At 41.0% G+C, this 27,562-nt stretch overlaps 2 protein-coding genes across 4 annotated transcripts in view; one reads left to right on the top strand and one right to left on the bottom strand.

The window, feature by feature from the left end:
* Positions 1-15,040, bottom strand: part of SIL1 (SIL1 nucleotide exchange factor) — a 72,341-nt gene extending 57,301 nt beyond the window's left edge. Inside the window, exons 1-4 of the mRNA XM_060786404.2 lie at positions 14,936-15,040; positions 10,819-10,929; positions 9,949-10,090; positions 2,775-2,895 (exon numbers count right to left, since the gene is read on the bottom strand). Of these exons, the coding sequence (XP_060642387.2) occupies positions 2,775-2,895; positions 9,949-10,090; positions 10,819-10,923 (368 nt within the window). The 5' untranslated portion in view covers positions 10,924-10,929; positions 14,936-15,040. The remainder of the gene's footprint in view (positions 1-2,774; positions 2,896-9,948; positions 10,091-10,818; positions 10,930-14,935) is intronic.
* Positions 15,041-20,414: 5,374 nt separating this feature from the next.
* Positions 20,415-27,562, top strand: part of MATR3 (matrin 3) — a 35,478-nt gene continuing 28,330 nt past the window's right edge. For 2 of the 3 annotated variants that reach the window (XM_060786528.2, XM_060786511.2), the window contains exon 1: positions 20,415-20,561. The gene's annotated coding sequence lies outside the window, so the exon portion shown is untranslated. The remainder of the gene's footprint in view (positions 20,562-27,562) is intronic. The other variant, XM_060786521.2, reaches the window with a different exon arrangement.

Genomic DNA, 27,562 nt, shown 5'->3' with positions numbered 1-27,562 from the left:
AACCCTGTGCTGGCAGGACTGAAAACCGACAGGTCGCAGGTTCGAATCCGGGGAAAGGTGGATGAGCTCCCTCTACCAGCTCCAGCTCCTCATGCGGGGACATGAGAGAAGCCTCCCACAAGGATGATAAAAACATCAAATCAATGTGCTTGCAGACGGCCAATTTTCTCACACCAGAAGCGACTTGCAGTTTCTCAAGTCTTTCCTGACACGACAAAAAAACTGCCACATAACTGCCACATCCAGATTATCTGCTTTGAAGTAGATTATATGGCAGTGTAGACTCATATTATCATATTATCAAAGCAGATAATCTGGATTCAGAAACTGAATTATATGGCCCCTTCCACACAGCTGAATAAAACCCCACATTTTCCGCTTTGAACTGGAATATATAGCAGTGTGGGCTCAGATAACCCAGTTCGAAGCAGATATTGTGAGATTTTCTGCCTTGATGTTCTGGGTGATATGGCTGTGTGGAAGGGCCCTATGTCCCCCAATATGAATCTTCCAGAGCATCAAGGTCCTTGAGTGAGGACTTTATCTCAGCTCGACCACCACCAACCTCTTGGGCAAGAACATGGAAGAGGGCTTTTTTGGGGTCTGTCCCTACGATGAGGAATTCCCTGTATGGGAAGCTAGGTTATCCTATTACTCTTTCTTTCTCCGGCATGCAAAGGTCTCACTATTCAAGCAGGCATTTAATGATTAATGGGTTTCAGGATATCTTTTATGCTATATATGCTGAATTTTTAACTTGTTGTGCTTTTAAATTATTTTTGATTTTTGGAACTCTTAATAGCAATTTAATACGATAGCTTGTTTAATTGTGTCCTAACTTTTTATTATCAGCTTTCTTGTTTTAGCATTTTCTCATTTTAGCCCTAAACCTGGAAAAAAAGGATACAAATCACAGTAATCCATTCATAAAATGTATGTTGTGATGTATTTATTGAATTGCTGATTTCCTAACTCTGACATTTTGGAATGACTTGTTCTTCAATGTGATACCATATGTTCAGGCCGAAGCAGGAACCTCAGGCTGCAGATGCAACGAAGTAGGAATACCCTGGAACAGTCTACACCTTTAGTCCAGAATACTGTCCCATTGGCAAATACAACTGGCCCTCTGTATCCATGGATTCCGAATCTGTGGGTTCCACTATCCACAGCTTTAAAAAAAATCCCCAAAGCAAACTTTGATTCTGACATTTTATAGAAAGCACACCATTTTCCACAGATTTTTATTCTGGAATCAAACCCCAGCAGATACTGAGGACACGCTATATTGAAATGAGAGTCATCTGCTGATGCAATTGGGATTTCAAAAAGGAAAAAGCATTTTAAAATGAAAAGAAGCAACAACAGAAGTAGTAAAGGTTTAGAAGATCAAAAGATATTGGAGTCAGCAGTAGAAAAAAATGAACTTCAGCAACACAGAAGAAGAGTCAAGCTTAAAAGTTATTTAAAAACTTAATTCAAACAACTACTTATCTAGAGAGGAAAGTAATGCAACTAGCTATCTAACTATCTAACTCACTGGAGACTTCTTGTCTTTCTCCATGCTCACAGAAGAAGAAAATAGAGGACTCGGGGGCTTGCTATGCACTCAGGAAAAAGAGATGTACCCCTAAGAAGTATCAGTCTAACAAGCAAACAGAGGACAGAGAGACAGGAAGACAAAGAGGGCAATATGGGAAGGGATTTCCCTGCTAACTCATCTGCCTATCTATGTCCTTGATGAGACTACGAACTTGTGCAGGATGTGGTTGAGTCCCAACACGTATCCCTCATCTTTGATAGCAAAGCATTTTATGTTGACCTTGTGTATTTGGATGCTAATTGTAAGTCACTCTGGATACAATCCACCATACCATACCAAAAAAAAGCACATACGGTAATGGCAACTTTAAACAAATATTATTCAAATTGATACTTGACTGTGGTTACTGCAATTGAGAATTTCACTCTTTCGTATCTAATTTATATCTAACAAGGTATAATTTTCCACTAAAGAGACAAGAGTTTACTTCTCTCAGTCATAGAATTTTGAATAACCAAACTCAGATGAAAATTCATGCTTTTATACAGCCAAACTACAAAGCATCACTGTGATACCAGACCATTGAAATAAACATCCACAGAAAGTCCAACTATCTAAAGTAGGATTGTATTGGATGTTGTCCCAATGTTGCTAAATACACTTGATCCTTAGTTATTGGAAAAGGAATACAGGAAGACATGACAGTTCCATGATCTAAGATGAGAATAGATAATGTTCAGCCCTTTGACTTTTGATGAACTAATAATTCCTTCATGTCTTACCAAAGATCAGGATAACTGGGAGGAGCCCCCGGTGGCGCAATGGGTTAAACCCTTGTGCCGGCAGGACTGCTGACCAAAAGGTTGGCGGTTCAAATCTGGGAAGCATCTGCGGAGCAGGGTGAGCTCCCATCTGTCAGCTCCAGCTTATCATGCAGGGACAAGAGAAAAGCCTCCCACAGGATGGTAAAACATCTGGGCATCTCCTGGGCAACGTCTTTGCAGACTGCCAATTCTCTTATGCCAAAAGCGACTTGCAATTTCTCAAGTCACTCCTGACATGAAAAATATAAATAAATAAGGATAACTGGGGTTGATAGGAACAAATATTCAACAACAATGGTTTTTTTTTCCCCATCCGTGATTTAACATCTACCCTCAAATAGAGGAAATCACTAGAGACCCATATACTTCCCATTTGGAGGTAAGAGTAGTATTTTAAGCTATGGTACCTTTTACTTTTTGAAGGATCTTTCAAGTCACTTTTCCCATGGCTGTCCTCTGGAAGCTTGGCTAATTTCTCCCCTGTCTGTAGATTTAATTGTACATGCAATCCTGCAGGAACAGCTTGACCTGCAAATAAATGTTAGAAATTATAGGGGATATTTTTTTCTTCTTAAGGTTTTCTTTCTGTTTGCTTTTCTTCAGATGTACTTAAGACTGCGTTTTTTGTTTCAATGCTGCACAATGAAAAGTAGCCAATTACAGACATTTAAGCATGATGGAAAGCTTTTCATCTAACCAAAGTGAGTCAAGCTTGGGGTCACCCAAAGCTGAATTCCATACTGTGCCTTTTTCTACACCAGAATCGATGAAGACAAAGCATTTCCAAGTGTTAATATTTCATATATTTAATTCATACTTGCTACTCCTCCTTACTTCTTTACTTCTATGGACCAAATTACTGTTATTTCTATTTATTTATTCCTGTTCACTAAATAGCCATCACTCTCACATTGACACATTTACGTAAACGGAAACAATCACAGAGGGAAAAAATCACCTATGGTCAGATCAATAAGGAAAGGCTTTAACTTTGAAAACAGCATGAGACTGCTTCAGTGCCCCGTTCCCAAAAAAATGGAATTGTTATTGAGCTGCTTGGAACCAAAGCTGAGCCAGTTTAAAATAAGGCAGTCATTTCTATATCCTCGAACAATTCCCTAAGTGAAAACATTATGTACATTTGAAAAAGACAAAGACCAGAGAGCCTCCGGATTAACTCCATGATGTCCCAGTTGATCTGAAGTTCAAAAACATTAGGCTAGTAACTTCTTCATGCAGAAGAATGGCATATAAAGATGTCAATTTTTGGTGGGGAATGTAATGTTATTATCTGCATGCTTGTTTTTAAAGTAAGTCCTATGGTTATAGAAGTTTTGGCGAAAAGACAAAAATACAAATTCTTCAGATAGAGTTGGAAACAAATCCAAAAGGTTCAAAAATTGTAGCCATGCAGATGCTGTTGGATTGCAGTTCCCATCATATCCCACCTCTGGTTTTGCGGGCTAGGACTGATGGAAGTGTCAACCCATTGAGTAGACCACCAATTGACTGTCTCTGCTTTTTCCCCTTATCTGACGGGAAAACCTACTCAGTTTTTGAGTTATAGAATGATACTATAATTTAGCCTCATTTCCACAATTAAAGGTTTTATTTTATTTAACTTTGCAGGACTGGGCATTTCCCATGTCATAAGTCAAGGATAATGAGTAACATGAACAACCTCCATGCTTAATTTTTGAGGATCATATTAAATTTAGAGAACCTGTTGAGACTCAGCATTCTGGCACCATACCTACTACTAGTAGTAGGAGGAGGAGGAGAAGAAGAAGTGATGCAGAAGCAGAGGAGAATCAGCGTCAGCTGAAACGTATTCGTGACATCTTTCTGGCTTCCAGTGATTCGGAAGACTTTGAAGGATTTGGCCCAGAGGAAGCTATGGAAGCAGATTACAGGGGAGTAAAGAGAGTGGCCAGTGAGTCTGGCAGTGATAGTGACACTATGTCTAAGAGGCTTAAAGACACAGCAGATAATTCCAGTGCCAGTGAGGATGAGATGGAGGAGGCTTTAGACTGGACTCTGGTTCAGAACATTAGAGACATTTGCAATCAAACAACCTCCAGCGATGATTTTGAGGGTTTTCAGCATAACTGGAATGAGGGATCTTCTTGGCAGGATCAGGCATTAGAACAAAGGTGGCAAACTTGGCGTGGCTTAGATGCTTCAGCTGCGCAAGGAGAATCAGATGAGTCTAATGAATCCCAATCTTCTGATAGTGAATAAAATGTGCACACTGGGAACTGTTTCTTTGCAGACAACAAAGTGTTGTTATGTGTTGTTACTCTGCCTAACCTTGCTTGGATTCCCAGTATCCTGTTTCCCTGCCATGTTCCTTCTGACCTTGGAATCTTCGTTCGTGAGTGTTACGCCTGGCTACCTGACCTTGGAATTGACTGGACTACGTATTTGCCTATCGGACCTTGCTCTGAACCTTGTATTTCTTAGAGACTATTTTGCTTTGCATTTTGCTACAAGCTCTTGTATCTCCTGTTTATTTTTGGCTGCTATTCAAGCTTGCTAGATATCCGGATTATCTACTGTTTATGTTCTTGACTGAAAACACCTTTTGAACTGCCTTCACTGCTGTTAAAGTGCCTCATTAAGTTTGTTATTCATTAAAAGACTATTATTTTACATCTCAATTGCTGTTTGAGACAATCTGTGTTCCTTGGGTCACGACAGAACCTCTGTATTAAGAGACAACATGGTAAAGTACATGACTAGGACTTCAGAAGACCAGTGTTCTAATCCCTGTTCATGCCATGGAAGTCCATAGAACAAGTCACACTTATAATAATAATAATAATAATAATAATAATAATAATAATCTTTATTTCTACCCTGCCACCATCTCCCCGATGGGGACTCGGGAGTGGCTTACATGGGGCCAAGCCCGGACAACATAATACAGCAATAAAATCAAAACATATACAACAGACAACAACAACATTATCAAAATGACATTAAAAATAATAATAAAATAAAAATTCCAATAGACACAATCATGATAGAGATGACAATCCCAGAGAAAGGAAATGGCAAATATATTTTGACTAAGGGCCCTTCCAGACAGGCCCTATATCCCAGGATCTGATCCCAGGTTTTCTGTTTATACCAGATTATCTGGCAGTGTGGACTCATATAATCCAGTTTAAAGCAGAAAACCTGGAATCGTATCCTGGGATATAGAACCTGTCTGGAAGGGCCCTAAATCTTGCAAAGAAAACCCTAGAGGCGGTCTCCATTAATTAGAAAGCACATCTACACTGACCATTTAATGCAGTTTCAAACCAGTATTAAAGAAAGTGTTTTCACTGTACATAGGAAATTCTGAAACCAGTTTGAGGCCCAGATGATGATGATACAAACCACAGAGAATGAATGTGTATTAAGGGCTTTCTTTCACATTCTTTTGTGGAAATTTGTTGTCCAGCCATTGCAGTTTGAAGATAGCTTTGAACTGCATTAAACGGTCAGTGTAGATGGGACCAAACTCAACCTGGAGTTACATAACAATAGCTGTACCCTTCCCCAAAGAGAGCAGCAAACATTTCTAGATATCAGCCTTCAGGTCCCATTTTGAATGTTGTGTAGGAACTGTCTAATTCCTATTGTAACAGGTACATAGAAATCTGAGAAGCTTACCATTTTTCCATTGGGTGACTGAGAATGATTAGAGGATTGAGAATAAAGGACAATGAAAACAGATTGTATAATATTTAGTGGGCTCCGTGTACTCAGATCTTGTTTAATTGTCAAATAGAAGATGGACTGCATTTAGACATGCAACATGTTTGACATTTATCTCTGGTATATCCAACAACATTACAATTAATTTAAAGCCTTGTGTCCACCAGTTCTTTACCTGCCTTTCTTTACCTGTCTGAAATTTGTTTCTGAAAGATGTAAACAGAACAAACAAAACATGCCATAAATGAAAAATGTCATAAATACAAGGCAGCGCTGTCATTCCAATAAAGAATGATATTAATCGACTCAACATAAATAAATGTGCACATTGACAATATCTCAGCACAGGTACCTTTTGGAGATATTGATGGAAATGTCAGCTAAAACACAAGCTGGTTTTTAAAAATAGCTCCACTCGCCAGAAAGCCTATCTTTAATATTTCATTTTTCCCTGCTTATTAAGGAAACACGCCATGAAAATCAAAATCAAAATAGTCACGCACACAAAAACAAACAAGTAATCCCTCAACTAGCAGCCTTTACTTAACGTTAAACATTTCTTCATTAACTAACGCTGGCCCCTGCCCTTTAATCAACAGAAACGCTTGTTGATTCAACTCCCTGTTACAGCTTGCAACCCCAATTAAGTCATAATTACTTTAACCATAAACATGTAAGCAATAATTGTATAAACTACCTTTCTAGTTGATGATGTGCCCAATAAGGCATGCAAACATTTTATCTACAGATTTCTATGTTCTTGGTTCTCTATGCAAATAAAAAAAGAAGGCATGGCAATCTCAACATTTTCAAAAGCCACTATAAAATTTATTGCCGAACTGGCAGCAACAAAGAACAGCTTCAAATATTTACTCCAAACGAGTCGGAACAAGATGTTAGAAACTTGGAGGTCTCTCCTTCAGGGTCAGCAGAAGCCAAAGTCGACTTGAAAGCAATTAACAACAAACAACATGTTTGAAAGTGAAGAGGCTTTCACATCCTCATTAAATCTACTTTTCAGCCTAGCATAATGTAGATCATACAATATTTTTAATGACACTCTTTGAATGTTCACTAAATTATTTTGTGCTTTGGCCATTGTACCATTAAAACTTGGCTATCTGAAGCCTATACACGATACATGATTACATATTACAGTCAACCATCCAGAATTTGTGGGGTTAGAGGCACAGGGCTGCCGTAAAAGTGAATACCACAAAAAAAGAAATTGCTATTATTATTTTTACCAGAGAGAACACCTTTCCAGGAATTTCTAGGTCTTCCAGCATGAGGAGGGAACAAGTTTATTTTCTGTTGCTCCAGAGCAATGGATTCAAGTTGCAGGATAAGAGATTCCACCTAAACATTAGGAAGAACTGCCTGATAGTAAGAGCTATTTGACAGTGGAATATGCTGTCTCTGAGGGTGGTGGAGTCTCCTTCTCTGGAGGTTTTTGAACAGCAGCTGGATGGCCATCTGTCGGGAGTGCTTTGGTTGTATTTTTCTGCATAGCAAGGGGGTGGATGGGATGGCCCTTTTGGTCTATTCCAACTCTAGGATTCTAGGATTTTATGACTGAACATAGAAACACACTGGAGGACACAAGAGATTCCTAGAGAGTACATTCTAAATCAAATATGTGCATAATAAAATCCACAAAACATCACAAATATGGAGAGAGATTTTACTGGGTTTCCCCCCATATTTTTAACCTGCACTCTGAGCACCACAATTAAAAGCAATCAAAAGCATGTATACAAATCAGAACTGCACAGGTAGCAAGAACTCAGAGCAAAAAGGGAAGAAAAAAACACAGCCTAAAATAGCCCCCCAACCTGCCTTCCAGTATTAGCTAGGTAACTGCCACTTCATGAGTGTGAGGGAAAAATCACCTACAGCTAATTAAAGCTGATGGAATAAGATAAATATTTAATATAAAAATGGGCTGATCTGCCTAGTTAAGTGGACAATAAAGGAGCAGTTATTTGATGTGAGCTTCAACAGAGGCACTACAAAACAGAAACAAAACAAAAGCCTATTCCACAGCTTTCATCATTTAATTATTACACAGCTGAACCCTTAAGGGCAGTGGGGGACCCCATTATATATTTCCCAAACCATATGAAAGGCGAACATGGTAACATTGGACGAAAGTGAACACTAAACAGTATTTGGTTACAGTAACACTACTTGGAGGAGAAAAGGAGAGGGGCTATGCTGTATTAGTGCATCTATTTTTATATGTTACTAGCCGTCCCCTGCCACGCGTTGCTGTGGCCCACATGGGGGTTTTATGTGGGAGGTTCCAATTCTATCATTGGTGGAGTTCAGAACGCTCTGTGATTGTAGGTGAACTATAAATCCCAGCAAGTACAACTCCCAAATGTCAAGATTCTATTTTCCCCAAACTCCACCAGTGTTCACATTTGGGCATATTGAGTATTTGTGTAGAGTTTGGTCCAGATCCATCATTGTTTGAGTCCACAGTGTTCTCTGGATGTAAGTGAACTACAACTCCAAAACCAAAGGACACTGTCCACCAAACCTTTCCAGTATTTTCTGTTGGTCATGGGAGAACGGTGTGCCAAGTTTGGTTCAATTCCATCATTGGTGGGGTTCAGAATGCTCTTTGATTGTAGGTGAACTATAAATTCCAGCAACTACAACTCCCAAATGACAAAATTTTTGAGTGAAGGACATACATTGGGTTGTTAGGTGTCTTGTGTCCAAATCTGGTGTCAATTTGTCCAGGGGTTTTTGAGTTCTGTGAGTACCACAAACGAACATTACATTTTTATTTATATAGATTTGCATAGCAGCTGGTCAGTCGCCGTATAGGAAACACACCAGGGGTCGGGAATGCAACTGTGCCTTTTTTTTTCTTTTTCTTTTTTTTTTGCTTTCTCCAGAGCCTGTTAGGCAGGATACTGCTTTATAGACTATGAATTATATGCTCATCCTGACTAATTGCCAATGCCTGACCTAACCTTCATGCATTTATCTAAGCCATTTCAAAGCTGGCAACCATGACTATATCTTGCTATGTTAAATTCTACAATGTAACTATATGAATAAGTTAGATCCTTCTATACTAGTAAATTCTAGAACTATGAATGCTTTAAACTAGTTCCAATAATGAAAAAAGTAAAGAATGGTGGGAGGAAGTTAAACCCATGCAACTAGAAAGATCTTGAAAGGAAATATTGCAAAATCAATTGCCATTTAAGGAATGAAAAAGAATTATAGCTCAATACAATAAGGCCTTTGAACCATACAGTTCACCAAAGCACCAGTTTGGTCATATTGCAGAGATAAGTTGTTAGCCCTACTATCCCCTTCAAGATGCAAAGCTGCATTGGACTGGCCCCAGATTCTGCCATGTTTTCATCTCTCTGATTTGAACCACAGCATTGGTGGGAGTAGAGTCCTGACTGTTCAGTCAGGCTGAACCCTTGTCGTAATTTGTCAACGCAAGTCACACAGGCACTTTTGCTGATGTCAAAAAAGGCAATAGCCAGGTCTCTGGACAAACAACAACGAAGGTAAGTCACAGGGCCACTGAGCATGAGGAAAATGTCATTGAAACACTAACCTGTGTGACCAGGAGAACCAGTTCTGAATCAGAATTTGCCAAGATGTTCACACACACACCAAAATTTGAGGGAGTTCCAAAGCATTCCTCAATGTCTTCTAACTCAGGATAAAAGAAAGTTAAGCAGACACCCAGGAGTGACTTCAAGCCCTGTTTGAGGTATGTGACCCTGTAGACAGGTCCCACGTCACACGATTTTAGAGCTTTCACAGTGGAGTGAAGTCATGTTCTGTACAGCACGGAATATATAAACCCTGTACAATTAGCAATATTTAGTTTACCTGGCCGCACTCGTTGCCACTGATTTGTTGGGTAAAATACATCCAAGTCTTCAGGATCTAGTTCCTCCTCCTCTTCCTCTACCAACTCTTTTTTGTTCTCTTCCTTTAAATCACTATCTTCTGTTTTTGTCAAAGCAAACTCCTTCAAGATAAGATACACCAGTTTAGAACTCTATATGGATCATTTTCTTATTGAATAACATGCTTTATTGAGTTTAACTAAACAACCTTTCAAATACCCAATTAACTGTGAAGCTATTTGCATTTTTTTTTGTCGTGTCAGGAGCGACCTGAGAAACTGCAAGTCGCTTCTGGTGTGAGAGAATTGGCAGTCTGCAAGGACGTTGCCCAGGGAACGCCCGGATGATTTGATGTTTTTATCATTCTTGTGGGAGGCTTCTCTCATGTCCCCGCATGAGGAGCTGGAGCTGATAAAGGGAGCTCATCCGCCTCTACCCAGATTCGAACCTGCGACCTGTCAGTTTTCAGTCCTGCCGGCACAGGGGTTTAATCCACTGTGCCACCGGGGGCTCCATTTGCATATAAGACAGAGTTAAAAGAGATTACTACATATTCTCAAGTATGAGTGAAACTCACACTATATTCTCAAGTACAAGTCGAGGGAAGGTTTTGGGCCCAAAATTATGGATCTTGATATGACCTGTGGATAAGGCAAGAGAAGGGGGAAGAACAACTCTACTTAAAATGGGGATAGGTCATATATATATATAGAGAGAGAGAGAGAGAGATAGTACAGTACTCGCATTGACTCATGAATAAGTCAACCCAGGATTTTTGGATTGATGTTTTGACTAAAATGACCAAACAAGACTATCTTACCAACACCAATTTCAGTGATTGCATACTTACTGTAACTCTATCATTTAAGCATGAAGAGAAACTTGTTATAAAAAGCAGCAAGACCATCAAGTTGAGCTTCATCACAATGGACCAAAAACAGATGCTGTGAGACATTGCAACCTGAAATGAAAACAGCAGATTAATCAAGTTTCCTTTTCCCTTTTCATCATGTCAGCATCACTTTCTCAGCATTGTACAAGTTTATTGTTTAGGGCAGTGGTTCTCAACCTGCGGGTCCCCAAGTGTTTTGGCCTACCACTCCCAACATCCCAGCCAGTTTTCTAGCTCTTAGGATTTCTGGGAGTTGAAGGCCAAAGCATCTGGGGGCCCGCAGGTTGAAAACCACTGGTCTAGTAAGAGTCCACGGCATGTAAAAATGGCACTAAGCAGTAAATATTTCCCTTGGGTTACATCAGGAGAGGCGCCTTTAGAAGTTGTTGGGCTGCCATTCTCCTCAGTATGGACAGGCACAGCTAGAGGGGAGGGATTGAGGAAGACAACACCTGGAGAGCCTCCTATTTATCTCTCAAGGACCTAGTGATGAGTAAGTTTCACAAAATACAATCTAGTCAACAATAAACAGACCATGGGTTTTATTCTTAGGAAATGAAATCAATAAAGCACCCATGTAATTAATAGGGCATCTATAGGTAAGAATATACTATCAATGTATATGTTTATTTAGCCTAGATGCAAATTTTATAAAATATGGATTGCTTCTCAAGGTATCTGATATGGGAGACCAGCAATTTTCCCCACACATATTTGTATCATTGAATGCAACTGTTTCTTTATTTTTGAAAACTTATTCCACCAGTCCAGGGTCCACCAATCTGAGGAGTGCTGGTGTATGTAGCATCACCCATGCTAAATACATTTGTGGCTCAAGATATTTTGTTTTCCTACAAATGTATGGGAACATATATTATGTATAGATGTGCACATTTCTGCATACCATAGACACTTGTGTACAAGATCACTTCAGGTATAACTTGAGGACAACTTTGTGGGCCAAAATTATAGATTTTGATATGACCTGTAGATAAGTTGAAGGTCATTTCCGTAGGGAGGAGAAAACACCAATGCCATTAGCAACTATTATCATTCTTTTCTTTTCTCAGCATAGAGGCAGCAACATAGAGGCACTTACTAAGTCAGTCTGTGTGGGAGATGGACGACAGCTTGGGAGAGCCAAGTTAGTCCCAATGAGTCCCAGGCCACAAGGTTTTCTATGTATTGGAAGTGGACCTAAGAGGTGTGTATCTGTGTGTCACTTCACAAGGCACAGACACACAACTCTTAGGTTTGCTTCACATTTGCCAGCCATCTTCACAGAGAACCTGCGCCAGAGGCAATGGTCATTTTGCTCACTCCTGCTGTGCCAAAGGTACCCGCAAAATAAGGCAGAAAGTAAAATCTTGCCTGGCCTGATACTCAAACCTTGTGTGCTAGACAGTTGGGCAAGGTCAACACCAAACAAGTGAGGTTTCTGGGGACTTTCTCTGGGAAGAAAAAGGGATGGAAAATATCCTACTGAACATGCTGCTGAAAATGTTTTAAGAGGGTAATTACTTTCCAACGTCACACTTAACTCCTGGAACAATTCCATCAGCGTTGCCTCCGAAAAAACCTACAAATCTCTTGGGGAAACAGGCAGACAAATGTCAGCATGCTGGAAGAAGCAAAGACCACCAGCATTGAAGTGATGCTCCTACGCTATAAATTCCGCTAGACTGGCCACGTTGTCTGAATGCCCAATCACCATCCCCCAAAGCAGTTACTATACTATTGGAAAACGTAATGTTGATGGGCAGGAAAAGAGATTTAAAGATGGGCTTAAAGGCAACCTTAAAAACTGTGGCACAGACACCGAGAACGGGGAAACCCTAGTCCTTGAGCGCTCTAACTGGAGGTCAACTGTGACCCGAGGTTCTGCGGAATTCAAAGAGGCACGAATGAAGGGTGGACGGGAGAAACATGCCAAGAGGAAGGCACATCAAGCCAACCCTGACCGGGACCGCCTTCCACCTGGAAACCTTTGTCCTCACTGCGGAAGAACAAGTGGGTCAAGAATAGGGCTCCCCGGTCACTCATGCATCCACCGCCAAAACACTACACTTGGAGGCCCATCATCCTTGGACTATGTAAGTAAAGTAAGTAAGTAATGAGTCCTTGCTTTCATCTACCTTCAAGATATACAACATTGCATCCAAAAGCACAACAGTTGACCAAGGAACAGTAGAGAAAAAATTCAGTTTCACAATATAGTACAGCCCATGTATTTGGGTGGGATATGTCCCAAGTTTCCTGAAGGATACCTAAAATCAAAGATAATAGTGAACCCTGCCTTTTGATTTTATGGGCTGCAAGCATACCATAGACTCACACCAGAAGACTATGGGCCCTTCCAGACAGGCCCTATATCCCAGGATCTGAATCCAGGTTTACTGTTTATCCCAGATTATCTGACAGTGGGGACTCATATACTCGTTTAATACAGAAAACCTGGGATCAGATCCTTGGATATAGGGCATGTCTAGAAGGGTCCTTAGATGGGCCCAGAAATATTTCCAGCAGGATCTGGGGAGGGGTGGGGCTTGGATAAGTGAAACCAGGATATTGAATCCATGAATAAGGGGGTAATACTTTACTTTGATAAATTAATAATCCTTGAGAAAAACTAGCAGTTAGGAATCTGAGTTTTTTAACTTCACAATCAAGGGGGAAATGAGCTATAAACAAGAGGATGAAGCCAACAAGCTCCAGTCATTCACAAGAACTTACCCCACAGGCATATAATGAGGTTAGTTTTACAACAGAGACTGGAGGACCTGAACAACCATAGGATGGGAGGACATTGCTATTGTTGCATCATAAGCATATGCTGCTGTAAATGCACTCTGTGTTTTGCCAAGAGATATATGTAAAAGTCTAGGAAAAAATGGCAAGAAAATTGAGGCCAAATACTAATTTCTCTCCCTTTCTTTTAAAAAGTTTTATAGGGAGAATTGTGATTCTGGAATATTTCCTCATAGAATGATGAATGGAATGCTCTTTTCCGGCAAGCTTTTGATGGGTGAACAACCCGGGCTATGCCTGTTCTCGCTGCTTATTGTTATGGTTATGGTTATTTTTAAAGCGAATTGTGTTGTTTTAATTTGTTTCTGTAAACCGCTCCAAGCCAAACTGGGAGTAGCGGTATACAAGTCAAATAAATAAATAAACAGAAAGCGTTCACATATTTATTCTTTCTGTGTTATTTCTAAAAAAGTAGGTAGCAAGTGGATTTTTTTGTAAGACTATGTTCAGAAGTGCTCTGAAATAAAAAGTAGAGATATATAGACCACTATCAATGTGTGTGCTGCCCATTTGTGATGGGTTCCCAGGAAAGAATCTATGATTCTATGTCTTACTTAGGCCATCTGTCGGGGTGTTTCGTTTGTGCTTTTCCAGCATGGCAGTGCTCTTTAGCAGAGAAGGCAGAAAACCTTGTAAAACTACAACCTCCAGGATTCCACAGCCTGGAGCCATGACAGTTAATGTGATCTCAAAATGCATTAATTCTACAGTGTGGATGCACCCTGTGAGCTTGGCAGATGTCCCTTCTACACTGCCACATAAAGTCCATGTTATCTGCTTTGAACTGGATTATATGGCAGTGTGGACTCATCTAATCCAGTACAAAGCAGATAATGTGGATTATCTGCTTTGATAATATGGATTATATGACAGTGTAGAAGGAGCCCGAGGTATCCTGCTCCTTTATCCCAGGATATGATCCCAGGTTTTCTATTTATCCCAGATTATCTGGCAGTGGGGACTCATATGTTATAGTTTAAAGCCTAGATTGGATCCTGGGATATAGAGCCTGAGGGCCCTTCCACACAGCCCTATAACCCAGAATATCAAGGCATAAAATCCCACAATATCTGCTTTGAACTGGGTTATCTGAGTCCACACTGCCATTTATTCCGGTTCAAAGCAGAAAATGTGGGGTTTTATTTAGCTGTGTAGAAGAGGTCTCAGTCAAAGGGGGCGAGGAAGCAGCCCAGGAGCGCCCCACTTTCCTCCCTCAGCCCCTCCTCTCCGTCCCAGCTGCTCAGGCAGCCCCCCTCCCACTCCCTACCTCTTTGCCAGCCTGCCTTCCAGTAGGAGCCAGAGGCGAGCGAGCAGAGCCTCCCGCCAATCAGGAGAAGACACGTCACCGCCTCCCGCCTCCTTCTTTTCTTGCCAGCAAAGCAGCTCCGCCCACTCCGAGCAGTCACGTGACTTCACTAGCCTGTAGAGATAAAAAAGTTTAGAGGACGGCTCCCTGGCTCTAGAAAGGGAACTACCGACCTCTTCTGGAGAAGAGGAGGAAGTGCGTCCACCGTGGGCACTAAGCGGAATGGAATCTGTAGTCAAGTAATCAGAGGAAGATTAGGGCTTGAAAGGGAGCTATGAAGATTCAGAAGCCCTTTCTACACTGCCATTTAAAATGCAGATTATCTGCTTTGAACTGGATTATATGGCAGTGTAGCCCTGCCCTTGCAACCAAAACTTTATTACACAAGCCCCTGCCTTCCGAGTCTATATTCGATTACTATGTCAGTCTATGGATTGATTGATGGTGTTTTTTTATGTTTTTTATGATGTTATTTTTTATAAATTTTACTTCCGTTTGACCGGCCCTGTCCCCATGTAAGCTGCCCCGAGTGCCTTTGGAGAGATGTTGGCAGGATACAAAAATAAAGTGTATTGTTATTTTACTTTTTTGTCGTGTCAGGAGCAACTTGAGAAACTGCAAGTTGCTTCTGGTGTGAGAGAATTGGCCGTCTGCAAGGACGTTGCCCAAGGGACGCCAGGATGTTTTGATGTGTTACCATCCTTGTAGGAGGTTTCTCTCATGTTCCCGCTGACAGAGGGAGCTCATCTGCACATGGGATTCAAACCTGCAACCTGTCGGTCTTCAATCCTGCCCTCACAAGGGTTTAACCACTGCACCACAAAAACACAGTTTGACACAGCAAATGAGATACATATGCTGAGTTTCACAAAATTACAAGTACTTCCCAAGCTTTAGGACTGTGTGATGTATTTTCTGATAATGCACGCAGATCCAAGTAAGGTGGCCTTTTGCAGTTGACAGGTCATGATTTTGTCAATGTTTATTGTTTTCAAATGCCAGCTGAGATCTTTTGGCTGAGATATTATTATTATTATTATTATTATTATTATTATTATTATTCCAGGGTATGCAGGCACCATCAGACACCACTCGAGGTGACATGCACAAGAAAAGGGGAACACAGATACTGATGTCATACAGAACCATGGGATCACGAAAAGGTCTTAGGTTTCCACATGGGAACTTTGGACGAGAAAAGTGGATCTGAGGGGCTTGGGGTCCATTTATCGAAAAGCGAGATAGCAGTTAGTCTTATAATTAATGAGGGGAAAAGATGGCATTGGTTCAGAGCTCCTCGGTTAAGTCGAGGATACTGAACCAGTTGGGTCTGAACCCTGGAAGGCCTTTTGAGCGTCCCGGCCAAGCCAGCAGGGCTTCGCAGCTCGGGAGAAGGTTTATCATTGAAGCAGAGTTAGAGTCAGTAAAGGACACAATGTATCATGCAGAGAGCTGAAAGTTAGGGAAAAGGATACTTTTTATTGGGGGATTGTTACAAAGTGGCTAGGGAAATTTGAAAGGGAGGAAAGGAAGAGTTTCTTGTAGCTGTTGCTGGTGCCACTGTCCTGTAGATACTTGAAACATTCATACTCCCAGGAACTGTGGAACTCCCTGCTGTGGTCAAATCAATCTGAAGGCAGGGCTTTCCGTGTTCGATGACACTATATAATACAGATTATCAAAGCAGATAGTCCACATTATATGAGTCTACAGTGGCATCAGGCATGTAGCCGGGGTGGTGGTCTGCGAAAAGGCCTTACTGGTACATTATTTAAACTGTTAAGTTTATTCATATCATAATCTGATCACCATGCTCAATATATCTCATATGCATGGGGGTATTGAGGTAACGATACAAAAGGTTTGCTAGGGTAGACCATCTTTCACTCAGACTCAGCCCCCCCCCCCTCCCCGAATCAAAATCCTGGCTACGGGCCTGAGTGGCATATAATCCAGTTCAAAGCAGATTACCTGGATGTTATATGGCAGTGTAGAAGAGGTCTAAGGCCTCATCCACACTGGCCATTTAATGCATTCCGAAGCTAGACAACGGATGCCCACAAGTTTGCAAAAGAAAAGCCCTTAATGTGCATCACTGGAGAGCTCCTTTAAAACCAGCCCAAACTGAGAATAGATTCACTGCCTCTCTGACAGTGAACAACCAGTGACAATATAAATGAGAGCCAAAAAGTAAGGTATCAACAATCAAGAGCAGATCTTCCTTGATTGAATCTATGTCTTTTCACTGAATAATATTCTCAACACAATCCTGCACATCCTTCATTCATGGCTTCTTTTCCCGAACAGAAAACAACACCAAGACACTTGAAGCCCCAATTTCCTCAGATGGTAGGAAGTTTCCTAAAAGACAGGAGTTTACCTACAGTGTGAGTTATTTAGAATTCCCTAATCTGAAATGGTTCACTTGGGTGGCTGAGATTGTAACACCTTTGTTTTCTGATGGTTCAAAGTAGACAAACTTGGTAATAAAGGAGGCCCAAGGAGATGGTGGTAAAAATCCTGAAACAACAAAGGGACCCTTGGGAGAACTAAGACACAAGGGAGCTGAATGAAAGAAATGTATTGTTTCTGCTTTGCTTGATATTATCTATAGTTCACCTGCCTGTCTGACCTTGTCTGCTTAGTAACAATAACCATGCATTTTCTATATAAGATAATGGTCTACACTTTCTTCTGAAACTAAACTTAACAAAAACAAAACTTAGTTTAGAGAGTATTTAAGCACATGCAACTTTGTCCTGGGTTGGATTTTTTTTTAAATTATTTTCTCAAGGTGACTTGATCCCGTGCCCCAGCTGGTATAAAGCCTGTATTTTCTTCACTCAAAATGGAAAGATCTTTCAAGTGATTATTTGGGATAAAGTACCCTTTCAGCTTCATGTACAAAACAATTAAAAATATTGTGATCGTATAAGTCAATTAATAAAGTGTATATAAACCCACTGGTGGAGCAGCGAATTAAGCCGCTGAGCTGCTGAACTTGCTGACCAAAAGGTTGTGGTTTGAATCCAGGGAGCAGGGTGAGCTCTCGCTGTCAGCTCCAGCTTCTGCCAACCTAGCAGTTCAAAAACATGCAAATGTCAGTAGATCAATAGGTACCGCTTCTGCGGGAAAGTAACAGTGCTCCATGCAGTCATGCTGACCACATGACCTTGGGAGTGTTTACAGACGCCACTCTTTGGCCTTCAAATGGAGATGAGAACAACCCCCCAGAGTCGGACATGAGTTGACTTAACTTCAGAAGAAACGTTTACCTTACATCAATTTTGTGTTTCAACTTGGGCCCCATCTCCAAAATATCTCATTGTATTTGACTATGTAAATACTAAGATGGATCTACATTGCAGAATGCATGTCGCTTGACTCAGTACTAGGGAATTTTGGGAACTGTGGTTTTTAGCTTGGGCCCCTTCCACACAGCTGAATAAAATCCCACATTATCTGCTTTGAACTGGAATATATGGCAGTGTGGACTCAGATATTCTAGTTCAAAGCAGATAATGTAGGATTTTCTGCCTTGATATTCTGGGTTATATGGCTATGTTAACATTTTAACATTTTATCTCATGCATCTGGCCCGCCCTTTGTGTTTGATTTTGTACTGTTTATTTGATTTTGTTATTTTATGTATTTTGTCGTGATGTAATTTTTCTGTTGTTTTGTGTGCAATTATGCTGTATTGTTTTTGGGCTCGGCCTCATGTTAGCCGCCCCGAGTCCCCTTCGGGGAGATGGTAGCGGGTTATGAATAATAATTATTATTATTTGAAACGTAACAAATGAGTCCACAGCAGACACTCTGCTGGCTGTTTAACTGGATCACACGTCGGACACTTCCCAAGTGTCTAGGACTGTGTGATGTATCGGCGAAGAATGCGTGCAGATCCCAGTAAGGTGGCCTTCTGCAGCTGGCAGATTATTTTATTATTATTATTAACTTTATTTGTACCCCGCTAGCATCTCCCGCAGGACTCGATGCGGCTTACACAGACCGAAGCCTCAAAACACAATACAATAGAAGCATAACACAATAATAAACAAAGCAAATCAAAACAATAAAGCAAATTGTTGGTAATCTTGTCAGCGCCGATTGTGTTTAAGTGCAGGACAAAGATGATGATGATGATGATTATTATTATTATTATTAACTTTATTTGTACCCCGCTAACATCTCCCGAAGGACTCGGTGTGGCCAAGGCCCTCAATAAAACAACAGCATAACAAATACAACAATAAAGCTCATAAAGCAAACCAATAAACATTAAAGCAATAACAGTAAAACATTAAAACAATACATCATGACACATTTAAAACTAAAGGCCAGGCCAAATGTAATGACTAAAATTAAAAGTGCTGGACATGACAGGTGAAATGTAAGGATTTTAGGGTAGGTGCGATGTGCAGACAATCTTAAGTCTTTAGTAAAGTGTGTTTGGGACATGATGCTGCGAGTTTCCTATTCTGGAAAGGCGTACTGGAACAGCCAGGTCTTCAAGCTCTTCCTAAAGACTGCCAATGTTGGGGCTTGTCTGATGTCCTTGGGGAGAGAGTTCCAGAGTCGGGGGGCTATGACAGAGAAGGCCCTGTCCTTCGTCCCCACCAAACGTGCTTGCGACGCGAGTAGGGCCTCTCCAGATGAACGGAGGGATCGTGTGGTTCATATATGGAGATGCGGTCATGCAGGTAGGCGGGTCCCAAACTGTTTAGGGCTTTGTAGGTGAGCACCTGCACCTTGAATTGGGACCGGAAAATAAACGGCAGCCAATGGAGCTCCTTAAACAGGAGGGTTGACCTCTCTCTGTAAGGAACACCAGTTAACAACCTGGCCGCCACCCGTTGGACCAGTTGAAATTTCCGAGCCGTTTTCAAGGGCAGCCCCACGTAGAGCGCATTACAGTAGTCCAATCTAGAGGTGACCAAGGCATGGACCACCCCGGCCAGATCAGCCTTTGCGAGGTATGGCTCTGTGGAAGGTCCCTTTTGCTGCCAGAGTGCTGGTGCTTCACAAAACTACAACCCCCAGGATCCCACAGCAGTGAGGCATTGCAGTTAAACTCCACTACGGTGTAGATGAGGCATGGGCAAACTTGGGCCCTCCAGGTGTTTTGGACTGCAACTCCCACAATTCCTAACAGGCTCAGGCCCTTTCCTTTTTCCCCCTCAGCCACTGAAGGAAAAGGAAGGAGCCTGAGGCTGTTAGGAACTGTGGGGGTTAAAGCTCAAGTTTGTCCATGCCTGGTGTAGATGCACCCTCAAGCCACGCTATACCAAGATACTTCGAAGCAGGCGAAAGAAAATGGGTTCTTTTCTCGCGATACTTGAAGGGGGCGGGGGAAGAGACGCGTTCTCGCGCGACTCAGTGCGTGCCTACAAAGCGCTGCTCGCGCGGTGAAGACAACGCATGCGCGGGTGGATTAGTGGTCTACGGCGAGCCGTGCGGGAGCGAAGCTTACGCAGCTTCGTCTGAGGAGGGAGTTTACCCCGTTTCTCTCCTCCTCTGGGGTTCTGTGTCCTGCGTATGCTTGTGGCGTCGGATAGATGAAAAGGCCGGTTTCTTTTTTACTGAGGTAGGCCACGCCGTGTCTGATACTGCGAAGGCCGCCAGAGCTTGGCGTCTTCCGGCCTAGACCGTTGGAAAGGCAGAGAGGGTGGGGGGAGGGGGAGAGGCTCTAGAACCGTCGTGAGGCTCTTACGCATGCGCAGTCGGACGGGAGGTGAAACCATGGCGCCAGAGTTGGAGGGAGGGGGGGTCGCGTCAGCGCTCGAGGAACAGGAAAGCGGCGGAGCGCATGCGCCAGAGGCGGGGCCGCAGAGCCCTTTCCTTTTCTCCTTGGTTCCCGCCAGTGCCCATCAATACCTCTTTGTTCCCTTTTCTTCCTTGTAGGTAGATTGTCTTCTCTAGCCCGTCTCGTGCGAATAGGTGCGTTAGAGAAGTGCTTTGTAAAGCTCTGGGCCATGCTTAATGTTGATTTTACAGCACAGCGATAGAGAAACGGGAAAGCATGCTCCCTATTAACGACGCTATTTGAACAAGGCCAACGCTTACCTCTTTCAAGGCGTCTTATTATTTATTTATTTAGAGCAGGGGTCCTCAAACTAAGGCCCGGGGGCCGGATACGGCCCCCCAACGTCATTTACCCGGCCCTCGCTCAGAGTCAACCGAAGTCTGAAACAACTTGAAAGCACACAACAACAATCCTATCACATCAGCCAAAAGCAGGCCCACGGTTCCCATTGAAATACGAATAAGTTTGTATTTGTTAAAATTGTTCTTCATTTTAATTATTGTATTGTTTTTAAGTGTTTTTGCAATACAAATAAGATATGTGCAGTGTACATAGGAATTCATTCATTTTTTTTCAAAATATAATCCAGCCCTCCAACAGTTTGAGGGACTGTGACCTGGCCCTCTGTTTAAAAAGTTTGGGAACACCTGATTTAGAGCTTTTATAACCCGGTCTTCTGGACCTCCGAAGAGGGACTCAGGCCAGCTAACAACAGGAAATTCATACACAAATAGGATTTTAAAAATAACATGCTTAATGTTGATTTTACAGCACAGATATAGAGAAACGGGAAAGCATGCTCCCTATTAACGACGCTATTTGGACAAGGCCAACGTTGTGCGCCAGCTGCGCCCGTACCTTGGGAAGTCTGACTTGGCCACGGTGGTCCACGCTCTGGTTACATCCCGTTTAGACTACTGCAACGCTCTCTACATGGGGTTGCCTCTGAAGACTGCCCGGAAGCTTCAATTAGTCCAACGAGCGGCAGCCAGATTGCTAACGGGAGCGGGGTACAGAGACCATACGGCCCCTCTGTTACACCAGCTCCACTGGCTGCTGATTAGCTTCCGTGCACAATTCAAAGTGCTGGTTTTGACCTATAAAGCCCTAAACGACTCCAGCCCAGTTTAACTGTCCGAACGGATTTTCCCCTATGAACCATCAAGGTTATTAAGATCTTCCGGGGGGGGGGGGGCTGCTCTCGGTCCCACCACCTTCGCAATCGCGTTTGGTGGGGACAAGAGACAGGGCTTTGGAACTCCCCCCCCCCCCCCACTAGAGATTAGATCTGCTCTCTCCCTCCTGACTTTCAGGAAACTAGTAAAGACCTGGCTCTGGAATGTGGCATTTGAGAACTGAATCTATAACCTTCGTCCACAAAGAAGGAGAATGATGAACTGTGACTATGACTGTATTGACGATTTGGCTTGATGATGTTTTTACTGTATTTTATTGTACTATTTTAATCTGTAATGATGTTGCACTTTGTTGTTCTTGGATATTATTGTATTTGCATATATGTTGTAAACCGACCTGAGTCCCTCGTTTGAGGTGAGAAGGCCGGAATATAAAACTTCCAAATAAATAAATAAAATAAATAAACATTGTAATACGTTAATACATTAACATAAAGATCAAATAATTACTTAAAACCAAGTCGTCAAGGTAAAATCACAAATTCATCACCATCCGCCAGTGCGATCAGCAGTTATTGACTCAATCATCATTCTGCAAATGCTATATTCCAGAGCCAAGATTTTACCAGCTTTCTGAATGTCAGGAGGGAAGGGGCAGATCTAATCTCCATCGGGAGAGAGTTCCAGAGCCGAGGGGCCACCACCGAGAAGGCCCTGTCCCTCGTCCCCACCAGACGCGATTGCGAAGGCACACCAGAAGAGCCAAGTGTCTTGTTAGCACTTGAGGCATAGTTGAATAACGAAGGGCCCTTCCACACATCCATAGAATCCAGAATATCAAGGCAGGTAATCCACAATATCTGCTTTATAATTATTATTATTATTAGTTATAACCCAGGAGCCCCCAGTGGCGCAGTGGGTTAAACCTCTGTGCCGGTAGGACTGAAGACCGACAGGTCACAGGTTCGAATCCGGGAAGAGGCGGATGAGGTCCCTCTACCAGCTCTAGCTCCTCATGTGGGGACATGAGAGAAGCCTCCCACAAGGATGATAAAACATCAAAATCATCCGGGAGTCCCCTGGGCAACGTTCTTGCAGATGGCCAATTCTCTCACAACAGAATGCTCCTGACATGACAAAAAAAAATATTATAACCCGCCACCATCTCCCCAAAGGGGACTCGCGACGGCTAACATGAGGCCAAGCCCAAAAATAATACAACATAATTAGACACAGAAACAACAAAAAATACATCATAACAAAATATATAAATAACAAGTAAAATATGCAGAATAAAATAGCATAGTAAAATCAAACACAAAGGGTGGGCCAGATTTATGAGATAAAATGTTAAAAAGTTAAAAACCTGGATGAAATAGGAATAAATATATATTTGTGAGAGGAGCCTATGGTTCTGTCCCAAAGCCCATAGGAAACGAGAGACAGGCGATCCAGGTTAAAACCATTGCTTTCTTTGGGATCCTATTGTTCTGTACCAAAGCCCATAGAGTACAAGAGACGGTGATCCAGGTTAAAACTGTTTCTTTCCATGGGATCCCATTCTGCAGCAAATCCTATAGGACACAAGAGACAGGAATCCAGGTTAAAAACTATTTCCACAGGATCCTATTCTGTATAAAAGCCCATAGGATGCAAGAGACTGTGATCAATGTTACATCCATTGTTTTCCATGGGATCTTATTGTTCAGTCCCAGATCCTATAGCATATAAGAGATGGTGATCCAAGTTAAAACCATTGCTTTCCACAATATCCTATCATTCTGCACTAAACTCCATAGGATACAAGAGACTGCTGATAGTTGGGCAATGAAAAAGGACGTGAAACTTTTAATAGTTCCTATCTCACCTGTTTTTCAGTTGTGAAGACAGAAGTAAAGTGCAATAAGAGGCAGGAACTCTGAACATGTTTGCTGGCCCATGTGCAGAGTTCCCTGCTTTCAAGACATTTCTGCCTCTTTTCAACCCTGGAACATGTGATAAACTCTATGCCTCTCCATGCTTGAAAAGAGGCTGAAGTGTCCTATGAGGGGAACATTTCTCAGTGTGATGAGGTCAGATTGCCAGAGCTGCCTCCTTTCAGAACACTTCTGCTTCAACCACAGAGGACTATGCATGACAACCAGAAGTAGCTTAACTCATGTGATGAGCTCAGTGCTCTAAATGCTTGAAAAGAGGCTGAAGTGTCCAACTCGGAAATTTGTCAATGTGATAAGGTGGTAAGATGACACCTGCAATGCCACAACTTACCTCTAACAACATAGTTTGCTACAGGAATATTTTATTTTATGAAAATGTAATTAATAGATTAACTTGCTTTTGGTGTCTTCTTAGTACACGAGGCCTACTTAAACAACTGCTAGTGTATTAAAAATGGCCCCTCAGCACAGTGCTCTGCATCTACTTTCTCTCACACCAAACATCTTATAAGAGGAAACCTGCAATAATTCAAGTAATGTCTGAAAACATCGTCTGCTTCACAAAACACCTGTATGCAGATATCATTAATAGTATCATTAATCCACTGATACTTGAGGGAATAGTCACTTTGAAATAATGGCTTGGCTACTTAAGGCCCTACTTTAAATGTGATACAGTGATATTGTTAACAGAAAAGAAGACCAAATGTGTTAATATCTAGCCCCAGAGTGGCTAACTATTTTAACTGGAGACACCTGCTGAAAGCCACAAAACTGCCAAAATAAATAAACTAATCAAAAAAATTATAGGAAAGACAGGCCAACCAGTTATGACTCCAAAAGACAGTCCAGGGAATCTGAAAGAGTCAAAGGCCATAATATTTCCTGAGCGAGATGTAACCATTATAGTATAGAGTGTTTCAAAAAGATGGATCTGGTTTGAAATCACTACACATTTGTGACAACGAATCACCTGTGGGTGACACTCTTAACCTTTTGAAAGTGTGGGGCATACAGTTTCAAATTGTTTCCTTTCCAATAGATTTTTCTCACAGCTTACAAACAGCCTTTAGCTCTAGTCATTCACAAGATGTTGACATATGGCCAAATGAAATATTCTCAATTTGCAGAATTATTTCTTTAGATTTGTTTCTGGCTCAAAATGATTAGTAAAACTTGAAAACTGTTAAACTATTTGTAACTTTTTGTGTCAGTGTTATATGTTGCTGTGAAATATACTGCTTTGAAATTGGATCGATCATTTTGAAGCACCCTGTATTTTGCATTATTCCATAGTAATTTTGTCTACACTTAATTAGCTATAAGGTGTGTTGAATTTACTGGGCTTCATTCAGAATACATGGAGAACAATACTGGATTATCTCCATATCTGCAGGATATAGGTTCCTAGCCTCACTGTAGATACGTAAAATTATATAATAGTAAATCCTTTTGAATACCATAGAGTTGTGCTGGATGACCTGGATAATGCCTAAAGCATATATATTTTGTTAGATATATTGTTGTTTTAAATTGTTTTTAAATTGTATTAGATTTTAGCCTGTTCTTGTAAGCCGCTCTGAGCCCCAGGGGAGTGGCGGCATATAAGTTTGAATATAAATAAATATGGATCAGTTAAACTGCAAGCAAGTGTACTACAGATACAGGGATTATATTGTATATTGTATCATGATAGTTCAGGGACAAGTGCTGCTCCACAAATTAATTAATACCAATCCATAGCATTAAAAAAAAACAGTCATAATCAGTAGACATGGATCTGGTCCTTGCATATGGTTGGTGGTAGGAACTTCTGCAGGTCTTCAGCATTTGATACCCAAAGAAACACTGATTTAAAACATATTGTTCTTCTTTTACAGAATACTTCGATCTTAGTTTTTAGGTTTATTTCAATCAGAATTGCGAACTTTTTCGTTCAGGTTTACATCAAATGTGGTATGCATCTCTTTTAAAGCTTTTACTTAAAACTTTAAAGTAAAATATGTAATACTAAATTTGCCCGTGTTTTATCTGATAATTATTACTTTTGGAAGATGGGAATATATACAAATGTTGGTTTAATATATTCCTAGATGAAAACCTCAGTCACTTCTTAATGGAACGGACTTGTATGCTATGTCAAATATATCATATTAGGTAGACACATACAAAGAAGATATTCTGCCTTTCAGTAAGACTGAAGGGAAAACCTTTTTGGGTAAACTGATGTGTTTGTTTGTCCAAAGTCAATATGATACATTTAGAGCTGCCTAATTCATTGTATTGATATTGAAAGAACGTTGCAATTGAACAGGGTTTCTCTTTGTGTCGGATTTTGTTTTCCTTGTTTGTGATTGTGTATTCTATTTTATATCTTAGTCTTTGCACTTGCTGAAAATTAAAAAGGCTATGGACAATTTATAACGGTTTCAGGGTAAATACAATCAATATGTTGAAATTTAAAATTCCTTTGCAAATGAAAACATAGTGATATCAGAGACAGGAAAAAAACTTGGAAGGAATAGGCATAGTTCCCTACATTACAAAAAAAGAAAATGTCCAACCCATTTCAGTCAACTTGTTATTCAAAACTCACAATATGCATATGTGAAATGGACAAACCGGGTCACTACGTCTTGTACAAGTAAACAAAAATAAGTTGATTCTAGAGACTACTTGTAAGATTCTTCCAAGATGCATCAACGGATGACTTTCTTTCATTCGATTTCACTTTGTTTGATTTCTGTTTTAGTAGATAAAAGTTATAGATTTATATTACTTTTAATTTGTGGTGATTAAGTGAGAGAGGCTTTCTCCTCTTTTTTCTGTTTTTCTGTTCATTCATACATACTTGGGATTGTGGAGGCAGCTGCTGTTTACTTTGCCTGTTGTAGACACAAAGCTGCCATAAAAATGGCTAGAGTAGCATCTCCATCTATTCCAGCTTGATTTTTATTGAACTGATTATTGAAAACATATTTAGCATCAAATGTCTGTTTCTCCACTTCTTCTTCACCGGTCTCCCAATGGCAACTGGCAAAAAATCTAGCTAGATGGAACAAAATAAATTGTAAAAAAAACAAGCCTCTTTGACAGAGGTTTTATTCATCAAGATAAGACTGTACTCCAAACCACGTTTCAAGGTTGACAAGAATGATACATTTTTCCTGGGTAGCTTCCAGTAGGCATTCTAAGACATATTGGCTGTGTTAGAGTTAAGCTTGAAATCAGTTGTTGAAATTAATTGCTTCCATATTCTCCTAGCCTGGGCTTCTATTGTATTCTAAGCCCCCCCCCCCCCCAAAATGTAAAACCATCTCTGTTTTTTCAACTAAGATTAAGCAAGAGATCAGGCATTTATGTAATGTAGCTCCTTCAAGTTGTAGAACATCTTTAATCTTAGTCTTTTCTCCAACCTATATCCAATAATATCCTAATAGTGGGACAGAACCATCACATGTGGGTAGCCTGATGTTTCTAATGAAGGTCAAAAGGAAAATCATGTGGATCTTAGGTAATGTGAGGTTTTCTCAGCTACCAATTTAATTCTACTTGAAGAAATTTAGATGTTCTATTCATGTTTGTTAGTTTCTTTGCATATATTCACTTCATCATTCTCTCAGCCCTGTTGAAACACCACATTTTAAACCTGTCTTTCTCATCATATTCAAAAACCTTTTAACATGTATTTGAAGTGCCTTATTCTGTA

Source organism: Anolis sagrei, chromosome 1 (assembly GCF_037176765.1).
Source record: "Anolis sagrei isolate rAnoSag1 chromosome 1, rAnoSag1.mat, whole genome shotgun sequence".
Taxonomy (NCBI): domain Eukaryota; kingdom Metazoa; phylum Chordata; class Lepidosauria; order Squamata; family Dactyloidae; genus Anolis; species Anolis sagrei.
The sequence above is the reverse complement of the archived record's forward strand: the minus strand, read 5'-3'. Positions and strand labels throughout refer to the sequence as shown.